This window comes from Misgurnus anguillicaudatus, chromosome 13 (genome assembly GCF_027580225.2).
Source record: "Misgurnus anguillicaudatus chromosome 13, ASM2758022v2, whole genome shotgun sequence".
NCBI lineage: Eukaryota > Metazoa > Chordata > Actinopteri > Cypriniformes > Cobitidae > Misgurnus > Misgurnus anguillicaudatus.
The window spans coordinates 14,535,001-14,548,145 of NC_073349.2; the positions used below are offsets into that span (position 1 = coordinate 14,535,001).

The 13,145-nt window shown below is 35.5% G+C and overlaps 1 protein-coding gene across 2 annotated transcripts in view; it reads right to left on the reverse strand.

Annotated features, from left to right (window-relative positions):
* Positions 1 to 12,169, reverse strand: part of tafa1a (TAFA chemokine like family member 1a) — a 59,616-nt gene extending 47,447 nt beyond the window's left edge. Inside the window, exons 1-2 of one of the 2 annotated variants that reach the window (XM_055189113.2) lie at positions 11,814 to 12,169; positions 10,752 to 10,881 (exon numbers count right to left, since the gene is read on the reverse strand). In XM_055189113.2, coding sequence (XP_055045088.1) covers positions 10,752 to 10,881; positions 11,814 to 11,822 — 139 coding nt within the window. In that variant the 5' untranslated portion in view covers positions 11,823 to 12,169. The remainder of the gene's footprint in view (positions 1 to 10,751; positions 10,882 to 11,813) is intronic. The other variant, XM_055189114.2, reaches the window with a different exon arrangement.
* Between the last annotated feature and the right edge of the window lie 976 nt (positions 12,170 to 13,145).

Genomic DNA, 13,145 nt, shown 5'->3' on the forward strand with positions numbered 1-13,145 from the left:
TGATCAGAAAACTAACAAGTAAAAGCAAACCTGACAGACGATCCATATTTCCCAGAAACCCACACTGATTGATATAATATCTGCCCTCTATAACCACAGCGAGAGGCTCATAAGTCATGCTTGTGTTGCCGCTGGAGTGAAGAGGCAGAAAAACCGCAGTTATCAGATCAGGCCACTGTTATTTTCAACATAATACAGTTAGCAGATAGTCTGCTGTTAACACGTTCAATTCTTCAGCACTTTAATGCTGTAGTTTAACTCCTAAAGAAATGAGTGGTACTGTTAAAAATATTTAATATGATGTACATATCGGTCCCCTTGTAATAGGGTTGCCATGATGAGAGCACACGTCCAGAGGAATTCTACTCAAGTAATCTCATTAGGATCTCTATTATCGGATGCTTTCGCTCACTGGATAAATTAATCTTGGCTTACTGCTAATAGCGCGTATATGACATGACACCGGTAAGCGGGAAATATTGCTTTTGTACGTGACTGCATCCGCGTTGCTAAATGTCAGTCAAGAAAGGACTACAAACAGAAAAACTGTATATTAATTCTGAATCAAATACTTTATGCATTTAATACAAACTGTAATTGCCTGATAAATTATGTTATTGGTATTGGATTATCATTGAGTTTATATATGCCTTAAATAGCTGTTTTTACATTGCAAAATGTGCTAAAACACTAAATTCACATTTGAATGATTTAAGCAAGGCTCATATTGTGATTTTGTTTAGTTATGTTCTGCACCTAGCAGCAGCTACACTGTAAAATGGAAACGTTAGATCACTTTAAAAATTTGAATGTGATCCAATCATTTCGCGTACCGTCCTTCATCCAATTCACTGTTAACCCTCATGTTGTTTTAACCCAAATAAATAAGTACATCTAACCTAAACCCTGAAAAATGTCGTCCATCACGCAAGTTTTTAAGTTGAATGCACGAATTGCATGATGTCACTTATTCAACAAATTTTTTTGAGTTGAATTAACTTATTTTAGCTTATTTAAGTCTCTGGCAAAGAGTTCTCTTAACATTACAATAAAACTATGTTAAAATAAGTTTCTCATATTGTTAACTGACCATTTGTAGAAAAGGAAATGTGTAGTTAATCAAACAAGGATATATTACGGGAACAAGATGTTTTACATTCAGTTAACGAAAAATTTAAATGGCCTGTTCAATTTTAGGTAGATTTAACTTACTTGTTGGTTTAACTTAAAATTACTTGTTGGATTAACAAATGTTTTTGGGGCAGCGAGTTACCCTATGTTTTTTAGAATCAACTTGTCTGGGCTTACAGTGTTCATCTTCCATGCACTTAGAGGACTTTGCTTGAAAATTTTTGTTTAGCAGATTCTGCCAACAAACCGGTATTTCGGAATGACCAAAGGCCGGAATTGAAGCAAAGTTATTTCATGAACATATAATACATGCAGAGAGCATTCAGTTAATATCGTTATTTAATTTTTTTATGGAGGTGGCGTTTAGCGCCTTTTGCATCTGAGCCCCTTAAACAGACCACCGATGTTTTTTCCTTGACATCTATCAACTGCATTTTTATGTATATAATTTGAGTTCAACATTACAACTAAGAATGAAAAGATTGAGTGAACTTTTAAATCTTTGATCTAGTCAGGTTGATTTCTTTGTGGTTGGTTTCATAACAGCCTGCTCGTCCTTGGACTAAGTAAAGGTCTCCCAGGGACCCGAGAGACAGTGTGCATACATGTTTGCATGGTTTGTAAAGGGTTTGTTCAGGTCACGGTTTGATTAAAGATGGGTTATTTTCTACATCTGGAGAGTTCCCTCTTAGAACAGTAAAACATGGCAGCTGTGCATGCATGACAAACACAATTTGCTCAGTGCTGTTGCAGCTGTCAGTGTTGAATAAAGACCTGGTCCTATGAATCATCGCTACTCATCTGTTTGTCTAAACCAGAGAACAAGAGCAGCCGTTAGCACATCTCCGAGGGACATATTTCCGCTTCTGTTTGTTTGTTTGTCTGTCTGCATATTACTCTCTCAGATTTTACCGATTTCTGCATTTAAAATATAATCATTGATTCTGGTCTTTGAAGCAGGCAGGAGGACTCTAGAGCTGCCGGTATACTCAACAAGAAAAGATGCATTCCCGTCTTACTACAGACAGTTTTACTGAGAGAAAGATGTGAGTCATCTTTCCATCAATGCACTGTAAAAACAAACTGATGAGAAATCAGTGAAACATGATCCATTGAGATTTTAAATTCCCTCACCAAGTGTCTTCATACTTGTGCTCAGGAATGATTTAGCCTGGATTTTACGTTTGCAGGTCCCGTTTTCGAGTAAATTCTTGTCAGTAAGTCTACTACAAGGTTATAATTTTTCATAAAGCTGTATGTGTGATGTAATCTGTGCAATATTGAGGAAAAACCTCATCAGTTAAAGTAAAACTATGTGCAATAGTTTTAAAGAAATTCTACTTTTAGCACACATACACCTCAATGATAATAGTTACAACAAAGAAACAACATTAACCCTATAGATACTAACAGATACTTTATCAAAATATTATTTTTATTTATTAAATGTATTAATATTGCAATAGGGCAACAAATGTGGATTTTGTATTTGCAACATATTTCATACAATAATCATAAATTTAAAGGAAATGTTTATTTAAATTATTAAAAAAAATGTATAATATGGTACTAAGTGTCCATATCATCCATTTAAATTTCCAATGGAAGGTTGCCAACACAATCTTTGTACAATTCGTATATATTTTACAAGTTGGATCATTTGTTTTGATTTTGTATGTTCTCATTCATATCTTTTTGTATGATTTGCTTTCATGCCAGTGACACTGGGTTTAAGGGTGGGGTTCATTTTGTATACTGTTTTAATGGTGGATGAGTAGGTACTTTACTAATTCGTTACATCACAGTATGCGATTTCGGGGTGAAGGTAATCTTTGGAGAGTCTAGAAATCACAAAAAAATAAGTAGCAGGAGAACAAGAGCATAAATAAATACATCAAATAGCAAAACAAGATTCTATTACACTAACCACATAATTTATTCATGGCACAATGCATGGGATAAAGCAAATCAGCGGCATTGTTTAAAATGAATTAGTTTGCACAAACAAGGCTACTTTGGAAATCATTTTGTGTCTCAAAAAGCTTTGCTTATTCCTTGATAAAAATTAAATTGCTTTTTCATAAAGTATAGCCAAAATAATTGAAAGTCCATACAGCGCAACGAGATTTGCAGGAATATTCATCATGTAGAAATCAATTAATTATTACATAGACCTATTGTATACTCATCTCCATTATACTGCATTCCTTTCACGGCACCTTTGAAGTCAACATAGCCGAAATCAAACATATGCTGTTGTATGCACTTTATCCTAACTTTGAAATTCAAATTCTAAAGAAGGAAAATATCCGATATCAAAGAGCTTTTTAATGGATGCGTGCCAATTCTGCAGTTTTGGAACAACACTGTTTCATACATTTCGTAACCTCAATTTCCTAAAGTTATTTTGGCCACTAGTCACATTGATGGTGTCAGTGAAAGCAATGGTGGCCCCACAATTCATGATCTGTCAACCCTGATGCTTAGGGCAATCCACCAGCAGCTCCAAAGCACTCAATACTTAAACAAATATCTCATTGTAACACAACACACACATGCGCACAATCCCACCCTCTCTAAAGTTGCAATCTCACCATGACTTGTGAGCTTAAATGCATTAAGGGGAAAACACACAGTTTTCAGAATATTGAGAAAATCTGCATATTTATTATACTTAATCGACAGTTTGTAAAATGAGATTTGTGCAACATGCAAATGTGTTGCAACTATTTCTTAAAGCGATACTCCAGCCAAATATCAACATTTCCCCATGATTTACTCCAGGGCCGGGGTGGGACTCATTTTCTGCCCTGGAGTTTCATGTCTTAGACCGGCCCACTTTAGTTCACGACTGACTAGATTAAAATAATATCATTAAATCCTCAGTAGTATATAAGTCTGCAATATTGCACTGTTCTCTGCAGCATTGCAATTCATTGTGTTTTACAAATATATCATTTCCAATTCAGCGCAAATACAGTAGCCTAAACAATTATGATTTTTGCCATTATCGTGCAGCCTTACCATAAGGTATTTTATTATTAATCAATTAAACTAATTCAAAAACTACTGAAACAGAACAAATATGTTTGGGTTTTCCCTTATATTTCTGTTTTTAAAAAAATGGTGGGTCAGTTCAATGGTGGAAAACAGTATAACAGGGGAAACGGATGGAAAAAATACAAATCCATATCTTAATTTTTTAGTACTTAGATCACGTATATTGCCAAATAGCATAAGGTATGTATACTTTTTGTCAAAAATGAACAAATATATAATGGACCTTTAAAATGTAGTTTTACTTGAAAAAACATTATATTCCTCTGAAACTTACTTTTTTGCAATAAACTGATGAGTTTGGATCAAACTGATTTTTTGTACTCTTGCAATAGACGATAATGACGATTCATTGTTACATTCGTATCAAGTCACGCACAAGTTTATTTTAAATCTAAACGCGTGGCAAGTGCACTCAAATATAAACTAATGCACTTTGAAAAGCATAAGGAAATGGCGCATCCTGCATTTTCCATGTGTTTTAGATGTTAGTGGACTAAGTGTTCAGGACTCAGGACACAATCAACTTGGTATAAAGCAGCGGGGACATCTCCCACCCGCAAATAAAGCGAATGGGGCTGGATAGTATTGTGAGTGCTGGCACCCTAGGGACAGCCACCTTCAACACCGGTCCTTGTGGCCAAAAAAACAGACCGGCCCACCGGGAATTCTCCTAGTCCTCCCGATGGCCAATCCAGGCCTGATTTACTCACCCTCAGGCAATTCGAGATAAATATGTCCATCATCTTTCAGACGAAACACATTTTGAGGTTGTTTTAGTGAATGCCTTTGGTTTTTCAAGCTTAACGGTAGAAAACAGGGATCAGGGAACAACTTCTGACTCCAAGAAAGTCCAAAGAAGTGCATTCATCCTTCACAAAAGTAATCCACATGGAGTCAAGGGGTTAATAAAGGTCTATTGCAGGTAATCAATTAGGGCCCTATAAAATCCGTTTTATTTTTTCTCAAATTCCGTTTTATTTTTTCCCAAATTCCGTTTTCTCCATTTTAATTTTTGCAAATTCCGTTTTATCCGTTTTAATTTTTGGAAATTATATTTTTTACCCTTTACTTTTATTTTAGTCATAAAAAGAGTGTGCCTTTAATGTTAATGATTAAAATGTAAATGATTTGGGGGGAAAACTGGATAACAGAATTACTTAATGACTATAAAAGATGCATTTACACACGCACATACACACGCGCGCGCGCACACACAACTCAATTCAATGCATTGTTATTTAGTGTTGTTGCAGGAGGCTACAACAAGGTGTCAAAGCAGTGGTGCCTTCAGAAGTGCCTTAAACACATCAATCCAGCGGATCGCGATCCATATTTTATACACAATCGCTTGAAATGCATATAACTTTACAAATATACACAGGATAGTGATCTGACTTAGGACAGCATGAGCACGCAGCTCATTGCACGTGCGAGCGAAAGAGAGACAGAGCGCGGCGGCGCCATGATGCAGATGATTATATTTTAAATGCGAGGGATAGTTAGTTTGCCTCAGCTCGCTTGAAATGCATAAAACTGAACAAATACATGAGGATTTGTGATCGCACTTCAGACAGATGCGTGAGCGCGGGCAAGTGAGAGGTACAGTGATGATCACAGACATGGATGAGAGAGTGCATGTATCTTTGCGCTCACCGTGAACAGAGTGTTGACTAAACTTCCAAAATAACAGTTCTCCTGTCACATAAAAGTCATGTGAGATCTGCTCGGAACTAAGTGCTTAGCGTCGAATTTCTTAATTTCGTGGAGAGCCGCTTCACCATGGTTTCAGTGTTTTGGAGGGGGCCTGAAACGACGGGAGGGGGCGTGTTGCCCAGATTTACTTCCCCCGGTCTGCATTTCCCCCACCCATAGACATACGTTCGTCTCCCACACAAAAACATAATTTTATTCAAAATATGTAAAATTCCGCAAAATTCCGCGTTAATACTAGATTCCGTGTTAATTAGCCAATTTCGCGATTCCGTCCGCGATTCCGTGATCGCGGAAATTATAGGGCCCTAATCAATAGGGCTGGGTATTGACAAGGGCCTCACGATACGATATGTATCACGATACATGGGTCATGATACAATGTATCATGAAACGATACAATACATTGCAAAACTTTTTCTTTTTTTATAAAAAATGTAAAAAATAGAGCTGAATTTTTGTAACTTTTTTAAGCCAAAATGCTTCCACATGTTGGTTTTAAAAGCTGCAGGTGTTTTTTTTAATTTTCTGCCATTTTCTCACTCCCGCTAACTGGCCTTATATGACAGACAACTGGACAGCGACAACTACAGCAGCGGCGGAGGAGGACATTTGGCGCACACAGAGGGAATTGATGGTTTTTTTAAATATCGATAGTAGAGATTGAAATACCGATACACTATTGTGGAAAATGTATCACACTATCAATATTTTTGCACACCCCTAGTAATCAATGCAATTTTGTACAAACTTTATAAACTATAGCTATAACTGGCTTACGGTAACAAGGCCATCAAAAAACTCACGTGAGTCACTGTGCAACGTACCCGTGGTAACCAACACTCACTACGCTAAAACTCTCTCGTGAATCGAGTTAGTCCAAGATGGTGTCATTACCGGAAGCTAGTTATTACAGATTATAAAGTTAAAAATATGGATATTTTTCTTATAAATTTACATTAATTACCCGCAGAAGACCTTTATTAACCCATTGAAGCCGTGTGGACTACCACTGTAAAGGATGAATACGCTTTTTGGGAAGCTTGGAAGAGCGAGGACATACACTAAAATAACTACAAATGTGTTTGTCTGAAAGATAATGGACATATCTATCTCAAATTGCTTGAGGGTGAATAAATCATGGGGTAATTTTGATATTTTGCTGAAGTATCCCTTTAATTTTATTTATGAATAGGTGACCCAGTTTGTGAAAACCCAGCTAAAGTCGTTTTTGTGAGTTTGTGTTTTTTACATAAAATCATCATACATAATATTAATAACATTAATAATTAATTGTGTGGAAATATAACCTTGATACCTTTAATATTGACTGGGTAAGGTTCGAAGATAAAAATTCTTGGATAATCTTTTTTTACTTGCATATCTAAGCATGTATTGAGACAACATATGGACCCTTAAACATAAGCTCTGCTCATTTATATCATCCAGCACCAAAATAAGAATTTTATATGACATGGCAAAGCTCATATAAGCCCAATCTGTGCAGTTTGTTTATCAGCTTTGATGTTCAGATTTAGGCTAGTCGAATCCCATGAGCTCTCAGCCTTCTAACGCACAATCTAACCTTCCATTTAGGTTGAACGTAAGACATACCCTTTCGCTGATAAGACTTTCACTTAGTTTAATCAGGTCTAACATTATTAAAGTTTCACCATCTACATTCAAGATCAGTCGAATCTAAATAGTGTTTGTTGTCAGTTAAGACGCAGCCAAAATTTCCCAGACCTGATGAAATGAGAGACATTCCTCGTTGTATCAGGAGTGGCATGTACCTCTATAATTGTTCTATAGTCTGTACAATAAAATCAATTCCAATTCAGGATCCAATCCCAGTAAAGTGCCTCAAGCAAGATTAGTTAAAGTAAGTGGTCTGGTCTCCAATTGCTTTTAGCCCTCTCATTTAGAGGTGTGAGGTTACAAGAAGCATTTGTGCACTGCTGCAAATGAGGCAATCCTTAAAACCATCCTACATCTTACAGATATTAGAGCAACAGGACGGCACATCTCATAACAGATTTAAATGCTGATTAAACGTCTGACCTCATCTTTACCTGATCTGCTTAAAGGAATAGGTCGCCCCAACATGAAAATGGTCATCATTTTCTCATTCATGCATGCATGTTTACAACTCATGTGAGTTCTGTCATACATGATGGAACTCAAAGGTCATCAAGACAATATGATTCCCGTGGAGCACACATACAGATAAAATGTTAACCTTCATTGCATTGCACATCACTTTGGATAAAAACATCCGCTAAATGCATGAATGTAAATGTATAAAATGAAAGTAAATGGGACTGGGTCTGCCAAGCTCCACATGACAATAAAGCACCATAAGAGTATCATGAATGGCCATATTACTGATGCACTGTCTTCTATGACCTTTGTGCAAAGAACAAGCTTATCTTTCCATCTGCCGAAGCTCACAAATTCATCCCTAGAAGTCGTGGCATCAAATCCCCATTCACTTTTAGAAAAGAGCAGCCAAGATAGTTTCTATAATTCCCTTTTTATGCTGAAAGAATGATAAAAATTCATTTTTTTTGCACTATTTTCATTGTGATTTCAAAAATGTTCAGCTACAACAAACAGTCTGTGACTTGTACAAAAATGGACAGAAGGTTCATTACTGTGTAGTGACAATACAAGTATACATTATTTATATTTAATATAAATAACATAATTCTTCATTTTTCACTAAGGATGTAGTGAAGTTTTGCAACATGTAACTAACTTTGTAAAACACCACTCATGTTTGTTAACTTGGCAAACCGAGAGGTCAGGCCACACAGCCGAACCATCCAGCAGTAAACCCTGTTTGTGTGTCTCATCCTGAAACTGGGTTGTACCGATGCAAATAAAATGAAGGTGCGTTTAGAGTTAATCACTGCTGTGTTGATCTGGGCTGTAATTTATATCCTAGTTGTTGCACCACTTAATAAAACACTGCTTAGCAAATCAGTAATTACAAACTTCACCTGCAATTCATTTGGATTGTCCTCTGTGATAGATTAACCAATGGAAATCAACAGCAGCCAAAACCTTAAATACTCTTGATACTGAACCAAAAGTAGCTTGGCTGGGTAAAGAAGAAATCTATATTTATTTCCCAACTAGATCAAGGACGTAAGGCCAAACAGACAAGCAGAGCAAACGCTTGTAGGCATTCCAAACTTCCCAATCTAGATTTATAATATAATATAATGTAATGTAGTATTGTATTGTATTGTATACATAATAACACACAGCTGCTAATAATGTTTGCAGAAACAGTTTAATATTACACATAAATGTATTTTAATAACATATATGACATTATATTTACAAATGAAAAAAACAAATAGTGTGTTTGTGACGTTTAAATATCTTATCTTAAAACAGAAAGTAAATGGATTTTCCTTGCAGAAGGTCTGCATTCATTAAAAATGAGCAAATAAAATATTTTTTAATCCATATTTAATGTTTGTTAACTTACTTATGAGGTAAATAGCCGTGTAATAAGCTACAGGCAGCAGGTTGTTAACATTATCCCTTACTTATATTATATTATTTATACAGTACTGTGCAAAGTCTTAGGCCACCATGCCATTATTAGATTTGTTGTTTTTGCAATGTTATAGTGATCATAATCTCAGTCTCTAACAGAATACATCCAAAAAATACAGGAAATGTGTATGTAGTATTAAAAACTGTATAAAAATGTGAATCGATGTGTCAAGTTTTTAGGGTAAACTCCCCTTCCACTTGAGCAATAGCAGGAAACTGCAGGATCCCTTAAACATAAATAAAATTAAATCCTAATTTCTAATTTTAAAGAAATTAGTCTTTTAACTTCATTCTGCTCAAAAACGCTTAAGATAGTTCCAAGAGAGGTCACACTAAACACTGACGATGCCTAAAAAAGACATTTAGTCCTGAAAATTTTATTCTTTATTTTTTTGTACATATTTTCTGTATTTTCTGTTTGTGTCTTAATAAAATAGATTGAAAAATAAATATGGATGGACTTTAAAACTTCTAAAACAACAAGTCTGGTGGTGGTGGTCTAAGACTTTTGCACATACTGTAGGCTATATTATATTATATTATATTATATTATATTATATTATATTATATTATATTATATTATATTATATTATATTATATTATATTATAATTATTTATAAGATTTTAAATTATATAATATTTAAAAATGCATATACACTCTAAACAATCAGGGTTATTTTTAACCTAGTCATTGGGTTAAATTAACACAGAAATTTTTATATTTGGCTCAACAATGGGTAAAAAACAACTTTTTTGGTTGAAACAACCCAGCATGTTAAATTACAACCCAATGGGTTGAGTTCATCCTTGTATGACCCAATGCTGGGTTGAAAATATCCCATGTATTTTTTAAAGTGTAAATATATTAAGGATTAGATCATATTTTCTGTTTTTCATTCATTATTTTATTGTCACTATCACCAAAAAATATATTTACCTTTTTACAACTCAATCTGAGTTTAAGTAATGATGCCATAAACCGTAAAAAATCTTTGCTGCCTTAAATTCTTTTGTTGAATTAACTCAGATTTACAAGTAGTGTCAACTATTATTATTTATCTTGACAAGAGATGAGTTGCTACAACTTAAAAAAAAAGTCAACTAAATTTTATAAGTTATAACAACTCATCTGTAGTTATAACAAGATAAAGATAAATAATAGTAAGTTATGTTAAAAAAATACTTAGTGTAATTCTTATAAAGTATTTTTACTTCAGACTGAATTTAACCTTGATCCACCTTGATTTGTGTGTTAGGGGTAAGTAGAACGAAAGACTCACCCAGGATCTGTATGTTAGTTCCGGGTGGGGCCAGGTGCTGCTGTATAGTCTCATAGAAAGTGCCCTCACTCATGAGCAGGACTGTCAGACTGACCCACAACAACAACAACCACGACATCCCAACACTCCTCTGAAGAAACACAGACAGACAGACATAGAGAGACAGTTTTAGCTTTTTAAATAACTCTTTCTCACTTCTACAGTATAGCTCACCCATGGTAAAACATCTTTATTATATTTATTCAGCATTCATCAATTCATGTCACGCACACATCCTTTATGAAGTGCGGTCAAACCTAAATGATTACATTTTTAAAAGAAATCAGACTTTCACGTTTAGTTATATTTGGACTTCCCCACAGAATTTCACTCCCATCCTCGTTCTTTATGTAGATTGACTTGCTTTCAGCCACTAAGTCTGCCACATTTATAGGTGAATGTCAGTCAGTTACTTTCTTCAGCCCCTCGACAGTCTGTCTCCAGCCTTGCTGTACTGCATGTCTCCTGCTGCCTATTCAGTTTTTTAAATTAGAGTTCTCACTATGCACTCAAGATTTTATTCAAATTGCATGTCAGACTATTAACTACAACATTTTCTGCAGAACTTATCAGTAGAGCCAGGGATTCAGATTCATGATGTGAGTTTTTTAATGCATGAACATCACAGATCGCAAAACCAGATCAAGGCACGCTTTTAAAAAATAAAGGTGGTAAAAGGTTCTTCACAGCAATGCAAAAAAAAACTTTAGATATTCTTAAAAGAAGCATTTCTCACCTTTTATAGTCTGAAGAAACTTTTTCACTATAAAGTACAACAGAGAGGTTCTGTGGATGCTAAAGGTTCTTTACAGAACAAGCAAGAATGTTTAAGGAACCTATTATTATTTTTTACACTGTGTGCCTGCTTATCTTTCTAACTAAGATCAAATTATAAACAATCGATCTATAAATACATATTAAATAATATTTCTAATTTTTTATTTCCTCCAGCTGCATTCTGACACCTGTCAGTCTAAAACCTGGTGAAAATGAAACTATTAAGTGAAAGAAAGCTTCATCTACCTGTATCATTCAGAGACAACCGCTGGAGAACTTAACACTTTGTCCTCAATCCATCCATTGTGAGGTGTCCAGATATTCCTGCATCCAGGTATCGTTTTCCTGAATTCTCTCAGCTTTTCCACTCACTTTGAAGCTTGAAGCTCAAGTCAGAGACACTATATAACAAACAGATAGAGAGAGCGACACAGCGAGAGAGAGAGAGCTTGACTATGATTTAAAGCACGGTAAACCCGCTCATCTCACACTAGAATCTCCTTTTCCCTCCCCTGAGCCACGGAGATAATTTTCCGCTTCACATTTAAACACAACTGAAGGGCGGGACTCTTGCTCCCTCTCATTCCCTTCCCTTTTCTCTCTCTCTCTCTCTCTCTCTCTCTCTCTCTCTCTCTCTCTCTCTCTCTCTCTCTCTCTCTCTCTATTTTTCTCGCTCACTGGCACAAAAGATTTTCTTTCAATACAAGAGAGCCCCAGTAGCTTTAAGCTATATGTGATCTCTCATCTAAAACCTGCCTTGATCTAGCAGCCGCTGGAAACTGGAAATGATGTTGGACATTTGTATCTTAATATAGCATTCCTGCGGATGATTGCTTCCTGACATTTATCAAAACTTTTTTCTAATTCAAAGCAACTGAAACCACCCCGGAGCAACCAAGGAGTCAATATTTGCGCTTGTGCAATTATTGAAATGCAATGATTATAGATTGTGTTTGTGATCTCTGTGGTTTTCCCGGTTTCACGCCCCTCTATCTTCAGCTTGTAATTGAGCCCCAAAGCTTGACAGATCTTTAGTCACTTAGTTGTCAGTCACCTACAAATTGCTCAGGCGGATCTATTTTACAAGACAGACGCTCCTCTTTATTCTTTCATCTAAACAAGCCCATAGACAATAGGCATCTTTGATGCAATAAGAAACATTTAATGAGATGTTCATCGGTTTTTATATACTGTCCTCACGCGTGACATGTCAATGTTATCAATTTGCTTACATTCTTTGAATCTTACATCATGTTTATTTAACAACATTACATTTCTTTGCGTAAGGCTAAAACATTTTTGCATTTACATTTTGCATGTGTGGCAAAAATTTGTGGACAAATTATGTTTTTTATCCAAATGTGTAAGCTTTTTTACCCACAGATCATTCTGTATTCTTGAGGTATTTCCAACCTTAAGCCCCAAGAGCCCTTATATTGGAAACTTATTTACCAAATCTTCTCCCACTTTCTACAAAGTGAGAACAAAATGGTTTCTGTCTGTCACTGGGGAAGTAGCCCTTCAAAACAAAAAGTCTACCTTTGCACCTAAAGATGTCATAGTAGCTTGCAGGTACAT